This window comes from Eupeodes corollae, chromosome 1, assembly GCF_945859685.1.
Source record: "Eupeodes corollae chromosome 1, idEupCoro1.1, whole genome shotgun sequence".
Classification (NCBI taxonomy): domain Eukaryota; kingdom Metazoa; phylum Arthropoda; class Insecta; order Diptera; family Syrphidae; genus Eupeodes; species Eupeodes corollae.
Window position 1 is genome coordinate 4,261,764 of NC_079147.1, and position 25,373 is coordinate 4,287,136.

The window sequence follows — 25,373 nt, forward strand, 5'->3', positions numbered from 1 at the left end:
GTTTTGTTAAAAAAGTTGTCAGTTGAATTTTTCTAAGAAATTACTTAAAAAATACCAACAATGTCTTACGTATCATGCAAAAGTTTGATTTAATGAGATTTTTAGTAGAAAACCAGTTTTTTACCAATTTTAATTGCATTTAATAATGTTTTTATATAAATAAATACAGACTGGATCTTTCTTCAAAAATTTAACACGAAATGAAATCATTTTGAAGCAATGCCTTCGTTTATTCACTAGATATCGATAACCAAACATCAATTATTAGAACTTCATTTTTATGAAAAAAACTGACTGTAGGTTTTTCTAAAAAAATGTATTCAATGTTAAACATAACATTTGACTCCAAAATCATTTTTTACCAAAATTGATTAATGTTTTTTTCTAGGTTTTTATTTTTGATTGGTTTTTCTCAAAATTTGACTAAATGTTGAAAACAATATTTTTGATAAGAAGAAATCAGTTTGAAGCTGTAATACCTTTTAATTTTTAAAAGAAACTTTAGTCGAAAATAAATCTTTACCAACTTTTAATACATTTTTGTTTAAGTGGCACAGTGGCATTAGTACAGACGATGAATTCATTGACGAGGCTTATATACCTTCAAGACATTGAAAATTGACGTGACTTTTTTTTACTAACTCTAGACTTACTTAAAAACAGGCTGACTGGCACGCGGATTACATTTTTTTACAAAAAAAAATAAAAACCTATTAAATACATAATTAAAAGTTGGTAATTTTGATTGATTTTCGACTCAAATATCTTTTTAAAAATTAAAAATATTATTTAAACTTATTTCATCTCAAAGAAAATATTGTTTTCAACATTCAGTAATTCTTTTTATAAAAATCTAAGAGTCAATTGTTTGGTAAAAAATTTAAATCTACAAAAAATAGTACGCAAATTTGGTAACATGAATAATAGAAAATATTGACTTCAAACTATTCCTCATTCATCTAATTTCTATTTGTTTATATAAGAAATAAAAACTTTTAAGAAATGCTACTAAGATCGGTAAAAATAGTTTTTCGACTTTAAATCTCGTTTACAAAAATAGATTTTGAGATCAAACTATTTCGTAAAGTACATAATATTGTTGGTATGTTTAAATTTTTTAGAATAATTTACTTGTACCTAGCTTTTTTAACAGAACACTTTTTAGCAAGACAAATCGACAAACGGGATGGGATGTTATCAGTGAAGGTCGCATCCCATTCTATTTGTTTTAGATTATGAAATTTTTTTATAAAATTGCCCCCGGTAAAAAAAACTATTTTTATTTTGACGTCTAAATTTTTAGGATTTGTTTTAAAAATCAGTTTCTTTAATGTCTCGTTGCTTTCATAACTTTTTTTCAGATAAGAAATTAAAAAAAAACTATTAAATAAGCAAAAATCGCAAAAATAAAACTACAAGTTGTGTTTTTCTTGAAAGAAAATTAACAGGTATAGCTCACTCTCATCAATATTCTTTTTTTAAGTCCCTCTCCTCCTTGGAATTATTGGAAAAATCATAACCATTCGCAATCATCACAATATCTCTTTTAATTGCACCAAGCAACAACAAAAATGCAAATTCTCAAAACTTCAATCAAAAGTAGTTATACCACAGAAACGGTCCCGTTTCCTTATCACGTCCAGCTTCAATTTCACCTTTCCTCTTTCTCTCATTAATAATCACGGCATGACTATAAAACTTAAATTACCGTTTCTACTTAAAAAGTTGAAGCTATCGGCCTCTTTTTCAAAAAAGAAAATGATGTCTTCGTGTAATTAGTTTCAGTTCGCAATTTCCTCGTTTCTGTTGTGCATGTTTGTCATTTTTTGTTTAAAAATTAAAAATCCTTCAATTTAGTAAAATGAAAAATTATTATGAATTAATTTTGTTTTATTTCATCGTGCATGTAACTAAAGGATACACTCAAGGTGAATATTTCAAAAAGTTTTTATGGGTTAAACTTTCAACAAATTAATTAAGTTAAATATAAAATGAGATGAATGTCATCTCTCTTATAAATATACCGCTCCAATGCATATTCTAAATTTGGATTAAATTTTCCATTTTGAGAAAACAAAAATTGAAAATGAAAAAAAAACACATGGCTGAATAAATATTTAAATATTTTGGCAGAAATAAATGTGAATTCTTAAATAACCATCAATAATTTTGCTTGTTTTCGCATTTTAATTAAAAAGATGTTTTTTTTTCGTTGTTTTGTCTTCTAAAAATGTTTCACGCTATGGCGGCGGGCGTTGCGCTGGACATCAGCTTGTGTGATGGTCACGGTTAATGTTTTTTTCTTTTTATTAATTTTGACAATGAAATTGTTTGGTAAAATAAATTGCCTTTTTATAAATATAAAAATTCAAATTTGCTCGTTTAGAAAATTCCCATCGGTTTCTTTGAGGTAAGTATTGGGGCCGAGTGAGAAAACAATAAATTTGGTCGATTTTATTTACTTAATTCGAAAACGATTTAATAAATTTTTAAAGTCATATTAAGCTAGGTTAGGTTAGGTTAAAGTGGCTGTCCGTATTTAGGCCAGTTTAATGGCCAATAGTGATACCACATAAATCTTTAGGCTTCCTCCTAAGCTCAATGAAACCAGTCCTCTACAAAACGTGAGAGGCTAATATGATTTAGATCGTTTAGGTCGTTTTAGAAGAATTCTTCTAGGCAATTCTTGTATTTTTGAGTTATCGCAGCGCATGTACAGAGAAGGTGAAGAACTGGTTCCTTCTCTTCCTCATCCATACAGCTTCTGCAAAAGTTATTTGAAAATACGATTAGCCGCGTAGCGTGCTTTCCCATTAAGCCTAGTACATACTTGTGAACCATCTCGTGAACCCATACAAATTTCAGTTTTTGGTTCACCCGTGAACTTGCTCGTGAAGCTGAGTGGAGAACAAAGTGGAGAGTTTTCGTTCACGGGCAATTCACGTGCAAAATGTACGGGAACTGTTGGTGAAGCTTTGACATTTGGTTTGTTCATGTTCACAACGTGTACTCACAAGTGTGTACCAGTGAGCAATGTCAAAAGTTCACTTTCTCCACTGGCGAACGTTCACTTCACGAGGAAGTATGTACTAGGCTTTAGACACCGCCCGGTTATGAAACTAATTATTGAGGTTATATGCGATCTGCTTAGAGATAGCAAGCACCTTGATCCCTTTAAATCTAGTGTAGGTAATCCTGTTCCAACTGATGTTTGCCTTCTTCATAGATTCCTGCTTTAGCAAATAGTTTACAAGTTGCGATTGGTATGCCAGTATTTTCCAAACGTGATAGAATTGGTTGTTCTTTAGTGATTTGATAGCGACTTGACCATCTGATTAAATACGGATTTCAGATGTTGATATCACGCTTTCTTTAAGCCAGGACAAGAATTCATTTGTTTTGATTGGGAAGGAGGAATGAGAGGGTATAAAAGTAGATTGACTCGTCTTCCAGGAATGCCCTATCCTCGCAGAAAGATCTGGAAGTTTCTGTCAAATTGCATTTTCGGGATGGTGTAGTCTGTGTGCTTTGAACTTGATTCTAAATAGCTAAAAATTACGCAATTGACAAAGCTTCACTAATTTTTAACAGTGTAAACAACTTACTATCTCTTAATAATTTGCTAAAGTCTAAATCACGAAATGGCTACTTTAACTTTTAGAAAATTTGTTAAAACCATATGACAACTGTACAAAGCAGTGGATGGAATGGTAAAATCAACAGTTGGGAATTCCGATTATTAGATCCGTTTAAGCGTATTTGCTTTGTTTATGTTCGATAACAGCCACTTCTTAGACATGTTTGTAGCCCGTTTTTAATAAAAGGCAATTAGCAATTAACTAGCAAGCAAAAACGAAAGGAAAGGTTTAACATTTTGGACTCCTTTAGTGAATTGATAGATGTTTAGCAAATTGGTAACTTGTAAATTATTGAACCCTTGAAAATAGGTTGTTTCAAATTTTGCGCCATTACTTTTAATTTCTTGTTAAAATTGCATCCAAGTTTGTTATAACCTATGTGATGCAGTTTTTCACAGATGATAAATTCACTGTTTTAAGACCAAAGTCAGCAAAATAAAAATATTAAAAAAAAAGAGGCTGGGATGCGACCCACACTGATAACTTCCCATCCCGTCTGTCGATTTGTCTTGCTTAAAAGTTTGTCTATATGTACTAGTATCAATTTTACCAAATTTGCGTACTATTTTTTATAGATTTTATTTTTTATGAAAAACGGACTGTTGGATTTTTATATAAAAATCACTGAGTATCGAAAACAATATTTTCTGTAAAATAAAATAAGTTTGAAGCCAATATTTTTAATTTTTGAAAAGCTATTTGAGTCGAAAGTAAATTTTTACCAAGTTTTAGTATTGTTTTTTTTAGAGTTTTATTTTTTGTAAAAAAACCGAATATTCTATCGAATGTTGAAAACTATATTTTCTATAAGATAAAATTAGCTTGAAGCCAATATTTTATAGTTTTGAAAAGATATTTGAGTCGAAAATCAATTTTTACCAACTTTTATTAATTTTTTTTTAGGTTTTTATTTTTTGTAAAAAAAACTGTCAATTCGATTTTCTTCAAAATTTTACTGAATGTTGAAAACAATATTTCTTATAAGATAAAATAAGTTTGAAGCCTAAATTTTAAGTTTTTGAAAAGATATTTGAATCTATATTTAATTCATACGAACTTTGAGTAATGTTTTTTTTTTAGATTTTTATTTTTTATAAAAAAAACTGTCAATTCGATTTTTCTCAAAATCTTATCAGATTTCAAAAACATTATTTTCCGTTGCTCAAAATTGTTTTGGAGATGAAATCATATGTTAGTCGTTAAATTTAGGAGGTGACAAATTTTTTTTTTCAGTTTTTTTGATTTAGAAAAAAACCGTTAGATAGATTTTTTTCAAAAAATATATTTCTTTGAGATCACGTTACAATATATTATATAAAATTAAATTTAAGTCTCTAGCGTTTTTGGTTCGTAAGATATTTAGGGTTAACCAAAATTTTCACCTTTTTTTTAAACTGCTATGGTAAAAAAAACCACCCACGCAATTTTCTTGAGAGCCCTTTCTGCATCTTTCTGCCTTATTATCTGTATAAAAAAATTTATTTGAAGTTGATATCTCTTCTGGTTCTTGAGCTATGGACGACGAAAAAAACGTCGCGAACGTACGGACGTACGAACGTACGTAAACACGCACAGACATCTTTCTAAAAATCTTTTATTTCGACTCTAGGGACCTTGAAACGTCGAGAAATGTCAAAATTTTCAATTTGACAAATCGGACCCATTACAATAACTTCCTATCGGAAGTTAAAAATCGATCTTACAAACAGAAAAGTATAAATAAAAAATACGATACAAGTGTATCAAAAGTATTTATCTAACATCTAATACCGAACTCTTTGACAAAGTTTTAAGAATACTTTTAATAAGGTTATGAGCATTACGAAATAAAAAAAGAGGCTGGGATGCGACCCACACTGATAACTTCCCATCCCGTCTGTCGATTTGTCCTGCTCAAAAGTTTGTCTATATGTACTCGTATCAATTTTTACCAAATTTGCGTACTATTTTTTGTAGATTTTATTTTTTATGAAAAACGGAATGTTGGATTTTTATATAAAAATCACTGAATATCGAAAACAATATTTTCTGTAAAATAAAATAAGTTTGAAACCAATATTTTTAATTTTTGAAAAGCTATTTGAGTCGAAAGTACATTTTTACCAAGTTTTAGTATTGTTTTTTTAAGAGTTTTATTTTTTGTAAAAAAACCGTCAATTCGATTTTCTTCAAAATTCTATCGAATGTTGAAAACAATATTTTCTATAAGATTAAATTAGCTTGAAGCCAATATTTTATAGCTTTGAAAAGATATTTTAGTCGAAAATCAATTTTTACCAACTTTTGTTAAATTTAATTTTAGGTATTTAATTTTTTGTACAAAAACTATCAATTCGATTTTTTTCAAAATTTTTCTAAATGTTAAAATGTTAAAAATATTGAACGTACGTACACACGCACGCACAGACATCTTTCTAAAAATCTTTTATTTCGACTCTAGGGACCTTGAAACGTCGAGAAATGTCAAAATTTTCAATTTGACAAATCGGACCCATTACAATAACTTCCTATGGGAAGTTAATAATAACTTATATACTTAAGCTTGGGTTTGAACTTTACTATTAAAGACAGTACTGACGTACAGGTGTCATTTATATTTGATTTTGCAAATAATTGTATTGTATAAAAATAGTTATCATTATAATTTAGGAAAAGAGACGGAGGCTGGGATACACTGATAATTTAAAAATTTTGTTTTATTAAATTATTATAATTTAATTTTAACTATAAACAAATTTTTTATTTGACAATATGTTAAAAGAAACTTTTAATTGTTTTTGTTACGATTTCCGGGACTTTAAACAATTTTAATTGTATTTTTGCTAGAAAATTGTTAATTAACTTTCCATAGTAAGTTATTGTAATTGGTCCAATTTGTCGAACTAAACATTTTGACATTTTTGAACGTTTCAAGGTCTCTAAAATCTAATTCAAAATTTAGTGGAAAGATAGTTTTAGTCAATGAAAAATAATATAAAAAAAAGAGAAAATCGAATTGACAGTTTTTATCAAAAAATAAAAACCTTAACAAAAATTTACTAAAAGTTGGTTAAAATAGATTTTTGACTTTAACATCTTTTACAAATTTATGTTAAATAATAATTTCAGCTTCTAAAAAATATAGTTTTGAAAAATAAAATTTGGGAATGATATATATGACAGTTTTTACCAAAAAAAAAATTAAATTATCTAAAATTTTTTTTCGGCTAAAAAAGATAACGTTAGAAATTGTTCTTAGAAAAATCCAATCTGTACTTTTTTATATCAGAAAATTGGTAAAATTTGGTTTTGAATAAAGATTTCGTTAATAAAAGAAGTTTCGAAATCAAACAATTTCATCATATGAAAAATATTGTTTATAATTTTTAGTTAATTTTTTTTAAAAATTACACTAACAATTTAAATAAAAAAAAAACTGATAAAATTGGTTTTGGAGTCAAGTATTAGGAGAATATGTAATATAATATTGTGGATATTTTGTTGAAATTTTAAGCAAGACAAGTCAACATAGGACATGGGTCACATCCCATCTTCTTTTTTATTATTATTGAATCAATTTTAACTAAGTAATTAGGATTTTTTTACTCAATTTTTTTTTAAATTCAAGTTTATGCGACCCATTTGTGCGTCTATTTATTTGTATGCTCTTTTTTCAGTGTCAAGTGGAAGGCAATTTCAGGTCAGGCATCATCGTCTAATATTAAGTGAAAAATATGAAATAACGTTATGTGTGTTTGGTTTTTTGTTATTATAAATAATATTTAAATTGAACAAACTCCTTCGCCCACACAACTTTTGGCTTTTTGATGTTGAAAATTAAGTGTTGAAAAAAAAGAAGAAGAGGAGCAAAAAGTCGTCACAAATTAAAATCCAATTACACAGACCAGCATCAGTAATCGTAGAAGTTGATTGCTTTGTCCGAATGACTTTATCTTAATCCCTACATATAATCATGTATACACATGGACTTCAAACTGAATATCTACTTTGAACCCTAAAGCCATTGCGGATAGACCTTTTGACCCTTATTTTCATTCGTACAGCAATATTACTCTATATATATTTGTTTTTCTTTCGACTATAAGGCCATAAAATAATATAAATTCGGAAGCCGAAATCATTCCAATTCTATATTATATATATATACATAATATATACGATAATAAAATCCTCAACCTCAATGTGAGGATGACTGTTGGTAATAAGATGACTGCCGTGGTGGTTTATGGAGATCCTTTTTTTATCTTTGCAAAAAAAAGCCTCCATAAAACCGGACGGCCATATGAAATAACATTTTCACATCCTTATGTAAGCGGAACAGTTTCGGGTTGTGTGTTTTAAAACGATTACCCTCTATGGACCTATATACATATACATCAACACCAATATGATGAATGTAATACCTATACATATGTTATACTTATGTACATACATGTATCTGTATATGGCCATGACATAGTTTTGTAAATCAAATAATCCTTCTGTGAATAGTTGTTACATTACCTCTAAAAATGGTATAGGTACGGTTTACAAATGACCATTGAAATCTTTATTACTTACCTGACATTACCTTAGATACGAGTAACTTGAGCTAAATAGAAAATAAAACCAAACTAACTTTTGAAAATGATTTTAAAGGCAAATAAATATGCAAATGTGATGTTTTACTAAAAAAAATAGGGTTTGTTTGAAGAGGTCTTGTAATTTTGAGCTAAAATTAAGGGACTACAAATTACAAGGATTCTTCTGGTTTTTTTATTTTTTTTTTTTATTTTGACTAAAACTGCAGAAATTAAATAAACGAAAAATACAAAAGTGTAGAAAAAGTTTCTCAATAAACTTCAATTTTTTTATTTTTTTATCATGAAACAAGGTTAACCTTATGTATGGTAGTTGGGAAATAAAAGGTTAGGTATTAAAAATTGTAAGATGCTGTAAATGAGAAATACCCTTTTTAAATGCTGTTGTACAAAAACTAGTCGTCAGGTTTGGACTTAAGATACGCTAATTAAGGTTAGTTAGTTAGTTTAGTTAAGTTTATTGACATCAAAAGATACAAGAACAAAACATTATATTCTTAATTGTAAGATTACACAAATCTGTAAATGGTTTGGCCGTAGGCCGTCTACCAGACTGTCATTTTTTTTTAATTTATACATTTATACGAAAAAAAGCTAATCAGATACAATTCAATAAAATAATACTGGATACTCTGGATGGTGAGGAATGTAGTTCAAATTGATGAATTCATCCTTACTTTAAATAACAAGCTGATTTTTTGTGCTGTTTTGGGCAAGAAGTAGGTGTTGTGGTTCAAGAAATGGTTAATTTTACTGTAGTAAGATCTGTAAATAGATCTAACTCATAAACTTAACGTTCATCATGTTGCCGACTTTTTTTCAGCAAGTCATCAAAATTCAACTTAAGCACCTCAAAACTTTCGTCTGCTGATATTGAAAAAATAGTTTAGCATTTAATTACCATTTTCTTCCACTCTTTAACACATGAAACTTCAGAATTGATTGCTTGTGTGAGAACTTTTCGCGGAATTCTTTCGTCACTCATCGCCTATTCCTTATTCAAGATGTAACTTATAGTTGGGCGTCGTACTTGGAAACTTGAAAGTACTTTTAATAAAAAAACGGAGAAACTTTTTCACAGCTTCAAACGATCGATACCCCCATACTTCCGCTCCGTAAAACAGTATTGCAACTGCGGTAGCTCGAAATACATTGTGCTTAGCTATATGCGAAATGCTATTTCTTAGAATGCAACTTTTCCACACAGAACACATATCACGCTTTGCTTCAGATAATTTTGATTGTAAATGTTTTTCTAGATTCAAGTTAGATGCAATCGGTTCCTCGTCAAACGTCCACTTCTCCCTCATGGAATATCTCCTACATATGATTCTAAATATAATCACTTTTGATTTAGAAAAATTACTTTCAGATTCCATGTTTTGCAATAAAATTGAACCCTATTTATCATTAGCTGCATACCGTCTATAGTTTCAGATAGGAAAACTATATCGTTCACGAACGTCCAGTAATATTCTTTCCTCTTATATCAATACCACCTTTTACCGAATCAGTTATGCCATTTTTGTATACGATAAAGGGAAGAGTACTTAAAACGCATCCTTGCTTAACGCCCATTGACGTACCAAACTCATCTGAAAGAGAATTTCCATACCAAACTCGGTCGACATTTTCTTCATACATAAATCTAAAGACAGATATAAGTTTAGTTGAGATTCCATTATTATAAAGCTTGTTAAAGTGCTTCCCGGAGAATTGAATCGAAGGCTGCTAGAAAATCCACAATCCGCTAATTAAGGTTTACTACTATATTAATTACTGATTGGATTTCCTATTACTACCGTACTAAATCTCTTAATTCCACTGGATCAAATGGTATCACCACTATTGCACTGCATTGTTCCATCCCCAAAAAAAAGCCGAATCTTATTCACCCTCCAATTATCGAAAGATTGCACTTACGTTTCTTCTTTCTAAGGTCATGAAAACGCTGATTAATGACAAGCTTATGAAAATCTCGAAGAATGAAAGCTTCTTCATGAACGACAGTACGGCTTCCGCGGCAATTGATCAACTAAGTGATCTCATAGTTCATCTCACTGAACGGTGCAGTGGAGCAAATCCTTACATCGTTTTGGAGAAAGTAAAATCATTGCATTTAATATTTCAAAGACATTTGATAGTTTGGCATCCAGCTCTCTTACGGAAAATGCACGCTTTTGGTTATGATGAATATCTTCTTTGTTGGGCTGGGAATTACCTTTCGGATCGTTCAATACAAGTAGTATTGGATGGGTTCGGATCTGAAAACCACAAAATAAATGCTGGCAACTTCTAATATAATACATTGTTTTGCTGACGATAATGCTCCTAGCTTTGCATTAAAGTTTTCAGGCTCATATCCCTCTTTTTTAAATATGGAACTGCTACGACAAAATATGATAAGCTCTTTAAAATCCGGCTAAAACAGCATTGTACAATGTGGAATAATAAACTGATTGGAATTTAATGCTTCGAAAACCCATTGCTGTCTTGTATCGTTAAAACGAGATATACATCTATTTTCTACATATCACTTTCACGAAATGAAATTGAAATCCAATAAAAGTATTAATTGGAGTTCCGAAATTCAGTTTTAATGCTATCGCTTTCATTTCTTTCGAACTCAAATCGAAGTAAACTCACGTGTTCTACACTTCCACATTTGGGGTTTTCAAGTGATTTGAAATCGACCAGAGTAAGTTCGAATGATTTCAATTTGACAAGAGGAATTTGTTTTAAAACAGTAGTACTTTCAATTAAAGGCAATGAACCTCAATTTTGTATGTATTGCATTTGGTTAGTGAGAAATTACAGCATCTAATTTGTTTTAAAATGATTTTTAGTCCAATGTCCTAGATTTTTAGTTTAGATTTTATTTTAATTTCATTCGATTTAGGGAACTTAGCGGATAGACTCCTTTTTAAACAATTCAACCGTAATTCTTCTAAGAATGCTCATCAGTATACCCTTAAGCCAAATTTCAGTCATACTGTTAAGTACAGAGATTCTTTCTTTAGCCGTACTACGTGAATGTGGAATGCCTGTCTGTCTTTCCCAGTCATTGCATTATTCGGGAATTAAAAAACCAATGTGCACCGTCACATCCTTTCAAACCCTTAATCCCTTTCCTTATGTTTACACTGGGTCTCTGCATAGTAAGGCTAGTAATATCTCCTTGAGAGTGCGCTTATTATAAAGACAAATTGTAAACATACATTTTCACATGTACACAAAAGTTTTACGAAATATTACAACTAAGAAAAAATAAAAATACCTTTTACGTCAGCCAAATCGATGTATTGATTTTAAAAAAGCAATTAACTCTTCAAAATGCACAGTCATATTAACATTACAAATAAAACAATGTTCTGAAATTCTCCGCCCTATCTTACAGTGAGAAAACAAGGCCGGAATTTGAAATATGTAATATTCCAAGAAGTGTTTTTTTAATACCTAATAAGCTTAGCATATTTTATTTCATTTCATTTCAATATCTATGTTCATCCCATTATTAAAATATTCCTAAGTGAATCCTTACTCAATATGTTAAATTTAATTATTTCTGATTACGAAAACACGTTTTTTCCACATCACCTGTTAATAGTTAAAAAAATGTATTTTTAACGTTCCATAGGAACTTATTGTAGTCCCATTTGCCGAATTGTAAATTTTATCATTTCTCGACGATTCAAGGCGCCTAAAGTCGAAATATTGTTTTTCGTCCATAGCTCCATAACCAAAAAAGCTATCGACTCCAAATAAATTTTGATATACAGATAATAATGATGAAAGATCCAAAAAAACTCTCAAAAATGTAGAGTAGGTAGTTTTTTTACCATAAAGAAGATGAAAATTTGGTTAACCCAAAATATGTCACGGACAAATAACGTAAGAGACTTGAATTAAATTTTATTTTAAAGTGATACCAAAGAAACATATTTTTGAAGAAAAAATACAGTAACATTTTTTTTTATAAATAACAAATACTGAAAAACCATATTTGTAACCTCGAATATTTTACGAACAAGAACTGATTTCAGCTCCAAAATAATTGTGTGCAACGCAGAGTAACGTTTTTGACTTTTGGTAAAATTCTGAGAAAAATCAAATGGATAACTTTTTTATAAAAAATAAAAACCTAAAAAAAAAATCACTCAAAATTGATTAAATTCATTTTGTACTCAAATATCTTTTTAAAAATTTGGGATTATGGCTTCAAACTAATTTGTTTTTATAAGAAAAAAAAAATATTAACATTCGGTAAGATTCTGAAAAAAAAACGAATTGATAGTTTTTTATTTTAACAAAAAATAAAACCTAAAATACATTCCTAAGAGTGGGTAAACATTGATTTTCGAGTCAAATATCTTTTAAAAAAATTTGACATTATGGCTTCAAACTAATTTCATCTAACAAAAAAATTTGTTTTTTTTTGACAAATTTGACAATTTTCTTACAAAAAATAAACAACACTAAAAGTGGGTACCTACAAATTTACTGTCGATTCAAATATCTTTATTTAAAAATTAAAAATATTGTCTTCAAAATAATGTTATCATTCGATAACCGTTTTTAAAAAACCCAACAGTCAGTTTTTCATACAAAAATAGTACTAGTAAAACTAATGATGTTCGGTTCTCGATCTCGTGAACAATAGAAGATATTGACTTAAAATTAATTTCTTTCACCCAATTTGTATTTGTTTATAAAAGAAATAAAAACTTTAAGAAATTCTACTAAAATATTTAAAAATTGGTTTTCGAAAAATCTCGTTAACAAAAATAGATTTTGAAAGGAAACTATTTTATTATATGTAAAATATTGTTGGCGATTTTAAACTTTTTAAGAAGAACTAAACTGACAAATTTTTTGACAAAACACGAAAACCTACAAATCTTTTATTTTTTTGTTTTAAGTAACCAATCTATCAATTTATAAATACATATTATAACATATTATATATAAAATTGAAAAAATTAATTAATTAAAGGGAATAATCGACTTTTAAAAAAGTTTCTGAACATTGATATATCTAAATCAGAGTAAACCATATTAAATAAATTACAACTTCCAAAAATGGGATCACGTTGTCCATATAGCGTATGATGCTAATAAATTGACAAGAGCGGTCTGGCTCTTGAGGAAATTGGTGGAGCATATAGATGCACGCATCTAAGCAAACTATTACAATCAAGAGTTAATGTCATAATATCACGAATAAACATGACACTATACAATTTTCGTCTCGACTCAAGAGTCTGTATTCCAAGTAATAGGCATTTCGAATTATAAGAATGATGGAAACCTTCTATATTGTTCTTTATAAATATTTCGAACTGCAAATCTGAGATTTTTCTTTAACATTTTCAATTCTCTATTTGTTGAACTCAGTTCTAGAGCTCTAAACATAGCAGGATAAAGATTTAATGGTGTAAGGGTCCTTCAATTCCGATGAATTTCTTTTTGATGAATCCAAGTAAGGAATTTGCTTTGGATTCAATATATTTAATATGTATGTAAGTTAAATATCAAATATAAGGCCCAAGTCTTTGAACTTTTCAACTACTTGTAACGGTAAATTATTTAATAAATAAAAATAAATAAATAAATTAGGTGGCCCAACAGTCCGTTGTGAACTACTGCCTAGTGACTTACAACTCGCAACCATTCCTGTGTGCGAGTACTGTTGTCAGGAATGAAGGGACCTACAATCTTAGGCCGAATCCGAACGGCTAGTTTGAGAAAGCACTTTTTCATGTCAAGAATTACTCTTGAAGGAATTGTCAATTCCTTGCAAGAGGCAGTACCCGTAAAAATTATTTTTTTAAATTAAGGTGGCACAGGCAAGGATTGAACCCAAGACCCCTTGCATGTCAGTCCAACGCACTAACCATCATGCCACGGGTACTACCTGTAAATAGTTTGGAATAATATTTAACAAAGTTCTATTGTAGGCCATACAAGCACACTTGTCAACATTTAACAACAAATCATTTGACTTGCATCAATCAACAATGAATTTAAATCAGTTTGAAGCAGAAGACAATCATTTAAATTAGAAATCAGAGAAAAGAACTTTATGTCATCCGCATACATAAGGCAATGAGAATTTTTAAGAACAATAAGGACCCATATGACTACCTTCAAGAACACCAGAAGTTACCTTAATATCATTTGAGAAAAAGTCCCTGATCTTTTCATATTGTTTTTGACCAAGTAAATATGAAGAAAACCACTGATGAAGCCAAAGTCTGTAGTGAAAGTCTGTATAAATCACATGAGCTTGTTTTCGATTGTCAAGAGTATTAATTAGTTTACATACCTTTAAAAAAAACCTTGTTGATATTTAGTTACATGATGCTTAATGATATATTTAAATTTATCTTGAACATGGCTATCTAAAAGCTTTCGAACAACAGGTAGGTAGCTTAGTTATTGGTCTATAGTTCGTTACTAAGTTTTTTGATCCAGATTTAAAAATGGGATCAATGAGAGACACTTTTCACTCATTTAGGAAAATACCCTTGGAAATAGATTCATTGAATAGATATGCACAATGACGAAAAACAGTAGGGAAAAAATCCTAATATATCTGCAGTTTTTGTAGGTTTAAGTTTAAGCAAAGCATCTTCAATATCAGTTAAGTCAAATGATATACTAGAACAATGAAAAATAGGAATTAGTATAATGTAGAGGAGTTTTATTTACGTTCAAAAAACTGTCCGAAAAAAATCAAAAATCAACAATCATTTTTGTATCACTATTTTTTTATTACTAACAAAAAAGTTGTTGGAAATCCAGTAGTTCTTCGTTTAGTTTTTATAAATTTCCAAAAAGATGTTGGAGATTGCTTGAGATTACTTTCAATAGAATAAATATAATTACAATAAAGAAATTTTGAAAGAAAAACAAACTCTTTCCTGAGACGAGAAAAAGCTGCATAACAATCATCGGAAGGTTTTTCTTTATATTTTTTAAACGCTGCATTTTTAGCATTTTTCAAATTTAATATTCGTTTATTATACCAAACCGGATGAGAGCTAACTTTTCTGCTACACATGGGTATACAATCATTTAAAACATTGTTAAAAAAGAATTTAAAACAATGGAACTTTTTCTGCATATTTTTATCCAGAAACTCATTTGACCAATTAATATTACTTAAGCAATTATTCATCAAAAATAAATTATGAAAATTAAATTCATAAACCTTTTTAGAATTATTAAATTTGGTTAAATTATCATAATTGTAGTTTTTAAGACAAATATCAATAGATTTATGGTAAACAGAATTCGAAAGCAAATTTATGCAAGTCAAATCGACAAACGGGATGGGAAGTTATCAGTGTGGGTCGCATCCCAGCCTCTTTCTTTAATTCAAATGTATGTTTATACTGAATGACACATGTAAGCATATTCCAAATCCTTTAACTTTTTCCAGAGACATTTTGGATAATAATGCTTGTTTGAGAGATTACAATGTCTGCAATTTTTAGTACCAGTGGATTTTGTAGGTTCATCTACCAAAATGCTATTTTTTTGATTGGAACCAATGAACTTTACTAAGCAATTTGCAAAGTGAAAACTTTTTCATGTATATACTTCATCCCCAAGTAGCTTTTAGGTTGGCAATATTATGTCCATAATGGTACATTGTTGCCCTCATTTCTGATAAATAACTTTAATATTAACAAAAAGTGTTCTAATTAAGAAAATGTACTCGTGCTGCAACTGATGCTCAGAGAAATGTATGGCTACCATTTTTATTTCGGTACACACAGTTGATTAAAAATACATAATATTCAAATTTACACAACTCAACTTTCTTGTCACTTTTGTATGCGCCAACATATAATGTACCCTATAGCTATCTGATTATAAGTTTGACATCCAGAGAAAAAAATTGAAGTACATTTTTGTCATAAAATTTTAATAAAAATAAATTGCTTAACAAAAAAACTACAATCTTTCAAGAATTTTGCAAATATTTGAATTAAAAATAATTTCCATTTGACACATACATAAATATACCCATGCAGTTTGAGTTAATTTCAATATTTGTATATTTACGCAAACAGACCTCTTGGAACTAAATTGCAATGTAAACTCGGACTGCAACCACTTTAAAGGACCCGAATACAACACCACCTGCCTGGACGGGCAATGTCTGTGCAGCAATTTGAATGGTGAAAGGAGGGCTTGCAAGCCACAAGTAAGTTCAAATTAAAGTGCACTTTAAAGTATATAGTCGTCGCCCATTCCCCCAAACCCGAATGCATTCAGAGCTGATGACGATGAGTCCTTTCCACTTTTTGCAGGACAACAAATTGAACAATTTTATTGGAGGAACCTGTCCGTGCACAAAACCACATTCCGTTTGCAATCACGCCCAGTCCATATGCTATTGCAAGGAAGACTTCGTTCCGAGCTTCGATCGCAGGCGGTGCATTAAGAGTTAATTAAAGCAATTGCTTGACCGTTGACCATACTCTGATGGCAGGTTTTCATGTGATATTTGGTTTCTTTTAGAGAATCTGGTCCTGGGGGAGCAATGCGAGGACGACTCCCAGTGTCTGGGAATGGACAGGTTCGCTGAATGCCATTTGGAGGAGAAGAAATGCATGTGCCAGAAGAATTTCATTGATCACAGTGGAATTTGTGTATCGATTGTTGGTATGTAACCGAATGCTTTAATTGTTGTTGTTTTGACCTTTAGAAATCTCAAATTTGAAATACTCGTTTGAGAATTTTTAAATTTAAGTTCCGAAGAAGACAAATCAATTTGCAAAATGAACTCGTTATGTCAAACATACGATAACACAGAACATATTTCAAAATGTCTTCTGATATTTAATCTGCTCGTTTAAAGGCCTCAAAAATAGATGCCTAGAAAGCCAGCAATGTCTCAATCATACGGCCCATTCAATGTGCTACAGAAACACATGTACCTGCATAAAAGGATACACAGCATCGAAGGATCTTAAATGCCTTCCATTTGCCGATTACAAGGAATCTTGTAAAGAGGACAATCAATGCAAGTACAAACTAGGAGCTGGCTCCGAATGCTATATGGGAGAATGTGCTTGTGATTATAAGCACTTTGTTTATGAAACTGAAGAATCCAATGGACAGAGACATAATATTTGTGAAAGGAGAATAGGTACGTATTGGATAATGAAGAATTCCTTTTTGAAATATGTGTAACGTTTTACAAATTTCATATTTATAGTTTATGGAGATTATTGTAGAGACCATAACGACTGCTATCAATTTCATCTCAATGCTGAGCTTCAGTCTATGGAATGCTTTTTCGGTGAATGTGGATGTCGTTTTGGATTTTATAATGTTAATGGAGAGTGTTTTAGAAGTGGTAAGTAATTTATTGATATCTCTTTAAATTAAATGGCATTTTGTTATTTGTTCAAATAATCGTAACAAGGATAAGACGAAGTTGGAAGGGAGGGATACATACGTATACTGTTGCTTTTGTTCCTTAGATTTTGTGAGTTATTTATGTTGATACATTCATATCAAGAATATGTAGTCTATTTTCAAAGTTTGAAACAGCAAAAGAGTTCAGTGGTGGATTTAGAGGTATGGAAGAGGCATAATTTTCGTAGGAACTTCCTTGAATTCAAAACTATCGTATTGCTTTAATGAATATGACTCCATATACAGATATGGTCATTAAAATAGAAACACCGAACAGAGTTTTAAAAACTGAATTTTTTATTGACTTAAAAAGATTTTTTTTTCAAGTTTGGTCTTCATTTTCTTATTTTCTTTCTTTTAAAATAAAATAATAGTTAAGTTGTATAAATAGAGGTTTCATCTAAAGAATTGATAGTTATTTAGCGGCATTTACCAAAAATTGGTTTATTGTCATAAATAATAAAAACTATTTTTTCACGCAATTTAGAAAAACTTTAGTATTGCTTTAAATTATATCATAAAATTAGTTTCTTAGAAAAAAACAGGAAATATGTAGGTTCTTAAAAAGAAGCCTTGAATAAAAGATAGTCAATTTGAAAATAAATTGCCTTTAAATTTCTGAAACTCGCCTTCAATCCGTCTTATTTTTTTTACGAACACAAATAGTTAACATTGAAGTGATTTTTACTTGCGGCACATAGAATTTTTATGGCAAGTATCGCATTCGTACAAAATTTCGAACTCAAGCTTTTAATCAAACATGACATTACGATGGTAGAAAAGTCGAAAAAAGTAGTCCTCCGGTTCCGTCCGTCTGTTTGCATGTGTGTCCTGGCTCCTACATGTCAAACCCTTGTGTTGATTGAGTTCAAATGGAATTTAAGGTTTGAAGCCGATTAGCGTAAGGGTGTTTTTTCACTTTTCTAATACATAAAAAAACAGCAGTCCCCGTACAAATTTGTTGGTTAAAAATCGAAAATTCGAGTTTTTTTTAAATAACCCATATCTGTTTTTTTAAACTTTTATATTTTTTTCTTAATTTGGCTTCTTTCTTAAAAAAAATTATTACGGTATTGATCCGGAAAAGTACCCTTCATAAAATCGTTACTTTGTTTTTGCGTTTCTTCATTAATGTAATTTTTTTTAATTTTTTTTTACAAACTCAATATCTCAGAAATAAATCTGTGTTTTGCAGTTAATTTGCTTTGGATGCTCTAAAACTGAGACCTAAACGCGAATTTTCATAATATAAATGTGGCAAAAACAGCAAAAGTGACACTTTTGTTAAAATAACGGCTAATTGAAAAACCTGTAGTACCCGTGGCATGATGGTTAGTGCGATGGCCTGTCATGCCAGAGGTCTTGGGTTCGATCCCTGCCTGTGCCATTTTAAGTCTTTTCACGGGTACTGCCTCTTGGGAGGAATTGACATATTCTCCAAGAGTAACTCTTGTCATGAAAAAGTGCCTTCTCAAATTAGCCGTTCGGATTCGGCATATGAACTGTAGGTCCCCTCAATTCCTGACAACATTACTCGCACACAGGAATGAGTCAGTCACGGACTGTTGCGCCACCCAATTTATTTATTTAATGGAAAAACATAATGAACGTTTTATATCAATTGATATAAAGGCTTGGAATCTCTTGAGATTTATAGTAAAAAGAGATTTTGAAGCGTGTAATTTGTGAGTGCCATACAAAAGCTTTTGCCCAACTTATTTGTTTACCTTAATTTGATTTTATTTAAATTTTAGAGAAATTATAAATTAAAGATTCATATACATCCTTCAATTCAAGAACCCCATCTTTTTTTCTTTTTACAATTATTAAGTTTTGTTGTCTTCTTTAAGATCAAAATATTTTCTAGCATCAAAGAGTAAGCAGACTTATAGCGATGGTAATAATAGACTCCCGAAAATTGAGTTCGAAAAAAACTACTTTAAAAAAAACCCGAAGATTCTCCATAACAGATCCTCTCTCACTTTCTAGGTTATGGAACTTTTGTAGCGTTCTTCACATCAATAGAAATGCAAACAAGAAAAGTATTTATTTTTGAAAAAAGCTAAGTTTGAAAACAATTTCTGACATTGCACCAAAACCCCGTTTTAACTATTGTGCTTCAGGTTTAAATATGTCAAATTAAGACAACTGTTGAAATCTTAGAATGCTTTTATACTCCTATGTAGGGAGTCGATCAAATTAAAAATTTAGACCATACCTTGCTGGACAGCAGTGTTCTTAAATAATTTTAAATTTAAAGTTGTCACTTTAGATCTTGAAATGTGTAAATGTAAGGTTAAGATGCATATTATGTTATATAAATTTTGTTAGCCTCCTTAACAGAACATTAAAGAACATTTTTAAGCGGCGAGTAAATACTCCTCTATGTGTCTATCTTTACGTAATTACCATACACTGATAACTACGAGGTTTCTTAGCATTTAATTATTAACGAAATTCGCCAGAACGTTTGTATCTCAGAGTGGATTCATTGACTTGCGTAAATCTACCCAATTATTGAGTTCCTTTAGAGTTTCCGTAGACAGCAAAAGCGTTATAGCCATTAGATAATTTAAACGCTGATTACATGTTAATAATTAGGAAAATGTATGTATTTACTAGCTGACCCGACAAACGTTGTTTTATCATATAAATAACTTCTAGAAGTATTTTGCTAGAAATGAATAACTTACTTATTGTATGTATGTAAGGATGTGGGATATAAGTGGGAGAGATATAGAGCACTGTAAACGCTGACAAAATAATAAAATGAGAAATCACCAAACAAATTAATTGAAATGAATTCTTTAAAATTATAAACATATCGCTAATTATGACAATACTACAAAAAAGACAATATAAATCCCTTAATGCAACAGGGTGTCATCAGTTATGATCCCATCTTTCCCAAAAACAAACAAACTGGTTGGTTTGCCCACTCGAGAGCAGCCACGTTAAATTGTTCGTGTGAAAAAATATGAAGTGCTCAAATCTAAGCCGCAATCAGACATTATTTGGCCTTGAGACTTATTGATAGTCATTTTAAAATCCAATCGGATTGGAAAATGAAGGTGTTTGAATTGCATTGCCACATCTGTGGTTATAATAGGGATCCGTGGTAATAGTATATTTTCACCTCGGAATATGGCTTCCAACACATTTCTCATTAATTTTGTAATTGCTAATCGCGTGCCGTTGCACAACCGTGTAGGGTTCACATTGCGAAGCAAGATTACCGCAGGTCTAATCTTCAGTTGTAAATTATGCGGTGCCTGGTAAATCCAATGAGTGCAAAATTCAGTTGAAAATTTATACCTTTGGTAGCTTCACAAACTATATCAATAGATCTGTATGACATCAAGTCTCCTGGTAACAAATGTTGTATCTTGAGATTTAATTCGTTGACATTCACATTGTTTGCTGCTAAAATTGCTCTTTCTGCCAGCCACTCATGATTTGTATATTGTCTGTGTACATGGGGAAATATCTGTTCATTGAGAGTATCTTGTGAATCAATAATCATGCAAAAATCGACCGGTAATTTTATGCATCCAGTTTCATCTGTAGTAACTTTTTCGTCGCCGATATCTAACAGTTGTTTTGAGAATGTTTCACCGGACAAATCTTGAAGCATTTGAACACGCATAGTTATGTAGTTTCAGTTATACTTTTTTAACATAACGACACAGTGGCGATAATTTTAAGCCCGCGTTGATCTCGTCAGGGAAGTTTTTGTCTGAAATCACCTGAAAAGAGTAAAAGGGTGTCGCCAAATAGTCTGTCGTTGTTTTTTATATCTTTCAATGTCATGTTCCACGCCTGAAGCGAATGTTTGTGTGCCACAGTGCATTAATCTCAGAAGTTATTTTTACACTGTTTTAGCACTGTAGCCATGTATTTTTTGAATATTAAGTGTTAGTTTAAATACTGAATGAGCTGTTCTTCCTCAAACCATTAAAGTTGCCACAATTCCAGAAGATGCAACAGCCATTAATGATCGTATTTTAGCAAGATTAAAAAAAATAAGTAATGTTTTGCTAGTTAAACCTGGTGCACCCAAAGAAAAGAATCCACCTTTTCCTCCCGAAACTTCGAGCAAGATATGGTCAAAAAAGATTCTTTGTTCTTCATTCATTTCTACAACATTCTATTACAGTTCACGATTCAATGCAGTGTCTATTAAATAAGATCAATTTAGATTTAGTGAATGTATTCCGAAATGATTGAGTGGTAAGTTGGCAATGATAATGCAAAGATCCTCAATAGCAAATAATGCTTCATTGTACATAGCGTCACTAAATATTATCGTAAGATCGTTGCACCGTTCACGATGTTGATCCAATATATCATTAGTCATTGAATCTTTGTGATTATCCCATAATGTCTCTGCTCGGGCCGGTAAACATTCAGTCAGCACTAAGCGAATAGTAAGCGAATTATTTTAGCTAAACAATTCAATCCTGCTTCAGTAAGAAAACAAGGCTTGCATCTTTACACATTGGATACTGTTGTCCATTCACTTTTACCTATATCTTGAAATGATAATGGGCTAAAATGCAATGATAATGGGCCGGTGATATTGCCTGGCAAAAATGCAATGACCGCCATTGGTCTCATCCATACTCTGTTCTGTTTACTGGTTGAGCAGCGAAACCTGGCGGCGATAGACTGGTATCAGCTGGTGAGGATAGCTGATCAATTGTCACTTGCACATTTATTGATGGAGTTTAAAAGTATTAAATAAACAATATTTAGCAATAATAGCACCTAGGAATACGAAAGCCTATTCTCTGACCTACCGAATGTATATGCAACTTTCATTGAAATTGGTTAAGTCGTTTCGGAGGATTATGGCAACTTACACTGTGATAGGAGAATTTTATATACTGCAGTCAAACTTCCCCATAACGAACTTCTACATAACGAAGATCTCTCTATTACGAATTGATTATGAGTACACATCTTTTTGCTTACTTTTTTGGTGTGTTTTAATCTCCTTATAACGAATTTCCATTAAGCGAATTTTTCTCTACAACAAACAAATTTTGTTTCTGGAAATTCAAATGACGAAATCCAATACGTTTTTGTTTCCACATAACGAATTGTTTGAAATAATTGTCTGTTAAAAACAACAGGATGTTGAAAATGTCTCGAAGTAGCATTTCTCTTGAGAAAAAGTTGTTGATAATTAATAAAGTTGAAGAACGATTGACTATAAAAAAACAGATATTGCTACTGACGTGGTCCGAACCTTTCTGGAGATGAAGAGTAACATATCGACTACTTTATTTGAATCTCTCAATTTATTAGACGGTTTTGTTGAAAAAGAAAAATGGAAGAATGTAAACCAAACTAAAATCACTGACTTCTTTAAACATAAGTGAAAACAAAAAATATCTGTATAACGAATTTTATTTATAAGGAAATAATTTTCTTGTCCCGTGCAAATTCGCTGTAGGGAAATTTGACTGTACATAGCTAGATACAAAAATTGAAAAATGCTTATACGACGTTAGGTATGTTTGACTTTTGGCTTGATTTTGTTTGTTTTTTCTTTGTATCGATGGAATGTGGATGGATGGATTTTGAATATAAACATCTCATTGAAGCGTATCCTCCTCCGCCTAGTTTTTCACCTACCGCTTGACTGAATTAGAGCCATAAAGTTGTATTCTAGGCCAGCTTCTCGATCAAAAATTTGGTTTCTACCATGGTACCAGGACTGTTCTAATTTTGAAGTGCTGGTCTGAATGGTTTATGTCTTTTAGAATTTGATTGGTTGCATACCATCAAGCGGTAGTTTTCTTCATATGTGATTTGTTTTACGTATAAACGAGCAATTTTGTGAAGATAAGACAAATTACTTTTATTGTTGGTTGAGGTTATTTTTAAAGAAACTGGAACTGTATAGCAAGTTTTGCATTCATACAAAATGCCTGTCAAAAACAATTGAATCGATTGAATTTAAATTTAGAAATTAAGGTTTTAAGTCGATTCGTGTTAGGATTTTTTTAAGATTTTTTTAATCCGAAGTCTAATAATTGAGGCCATCAAAGGCAATGGTTAAAATTTCTGTTTTAAAACCTTTTACTTATCAAAGTATTTTGCTGATGTATAGGTTAAATGCAAATAGCTAAATATACGAGTATCTATGTCAAACGGACAAGATCTAAGTTGTTTTTAACTGGCGGGGAAATTTCAAAGTTTTCAATGTAGTTGTTAATGATGATTGTTGGAAAGACTACCAACTATTCCACATGAAAGCCTTTTCTAGCTAAAGGTAGTTAGAGACTCGGTGTCTCTGCTTATAGATACATCTTTTAATAGATAAAAAACAATTTATTGTGTCTATCTTCTATAATTTATCTTTTTTTCTTTCAGGAGCACAATCAACAACAAAGCTATGTAAGCTTATGGCATTCTTAATTCCAGTGATTTCTGCTCTCTTCATGCACTACAAATAATGATTGTTTCGTTATGTTTTCCTCTGATCCAGTTTCACAATGAGGAATTGTTCCTTCATCTTTATATACCTTACATATAAAAGTAGAAAAATAGACGTCTTATGTCCTTGGTTTATGTATATATATCTTTTTTTAATCTACGAGTCTTCCTGTCCGCATGTAAGTGTACATCGGAACGTGTAATTACAAATTGAACAAACGCATTATAAAGTTGGAAAAAAGTTCATCTTTCAAAGTAATTTACTAAAGGATCAACAATGACACAACGGCTAACAATACTTTTGCGGAAAACTTGAAGTTATTATATACCTATGATGTGTACATATTTTTGTCTTGTATATGTATCGCAATAAAAAAGAAATAAACGAAAGAAAAAAGTTTGTTTTAATTTCAATAAAGTAGAGACTTTTCGCTGGATCGGCAAGAGTTTGTGACTTTCCTGCCCCGTTTGTATTGTAGGCTTAAGAAGTTAGAAAAAAAAGAACGAAAAAGTTTTCCTTTTTTTTGTATTTATTGAGTGAAATTTTCCGTTCGTTAAGTGAATTAGGTAATGGGTATGGGTAGGTCACGGTCTTTATTTGTTTAATTAAATATAATTTATTATTCGTTGAGTTATTGAGATAGTCCTTGCTAAAAGAAATCGGAAATTAAATTTGCTTTGCTTTGTTAAATAATGATTTATTTTGTGTCTTGTTTACTTTTGTAGAAAGGGAAAAAGGAAGAACAAATTAATTTCATATGACCAATTACATAGATTTTAAACTTCACATTGGATGTTATGAATATTCAAACATTTGAAACATTTGACAATTCTGGAGTGCACATTTGGCCATGAAATAAACTAAGTTTAAAAGAATGACATCAACTGTGGAGAAAAGACTATAAGAAAAATTCAGTCAGCCGTTTTTTTTTGTTTACTCCATTTATAGTTAAATGTCTTAAGAACACGAAATTTTCAGAGTAATTCTTTTTATGGTTTATTTAAAGAGTATCTTCTGTATCCCAATAAAAAAATCTAATTAGTAAACAAAACATTTTTACTAGCCAGAAGAAAAAAACTGAGTGCCATAGTAGTCTTCTTAGCAAACGTTAAATAAGAAGCTTCAAAGAAATGAAATAAGAAGTTTCAAAGAAAGAAAAAACCGGAAGTATAGAATCAATATCCATTCCCATGGCCCATCCTACATTAAATGCAGAAAAAAAAACAAATCCTGGAAGAATGTCTGTAGGTTCCCTACAACGAAAAACTGTGTTGC

At 30.6% G+C, this 25,373-nt stretch overlaps 1 protein-coding gene across 1 annotated transcript; it reads left to right on the plus strand.

The window, feature by feature from the left end:
- Positions 1–1,752: 1,752 nt before the first annotated feature.
- Positions 1,753–24,455, plus strand: LOC129940828 (tenascin). The gene is made up of 7 exons (XM_056049325.1): positions 1,753–1,928; positions 16,300–16,433; positions 16,540–16,675; positions 16,751–16,894; positions 17,091–17,381; positions 17,451–17,591; positions 24,035–24,455. The coding sequence occupies exons 1-7, from the start codon at positions 1,862–1,864 to the stop codon at positions 24,115–24,117; spliced, it is 996 nt and encodes a 331-aa protein (XP_055905300.1). The 5' UTR covers positions 1,753–1,861; the 3' UTR covers positions 24,118–24,455.
- Positions 24,456–25,373: the final 918 nt, after the last annotated feature.

Bases quoted from the DNA above. Each gene is read 5' to 3' on its own strand.
- LOC129940828 (XM_056049325.1), top strand. From the start codon at position 1,862: ATGAAAAATTATTATGAATTAATTTTGTTTTATTTCATCGTGCATGTA. The intron at 16,676-16,750 runs GTTAATTAAAGC...GGTTTCTTTTAG, and splicing joins TCGCAGGCGGTGCATTAAGA to AGAATCTGGTCCTGGGGGAG. The intron at 17,592-24,034 runs GTAAGTAATTTA...TTTTTCTTTCAG, and splicing joins TGGAGAGTGTTTTAGAAGTG to GAGCACAATCAACAACAAAG.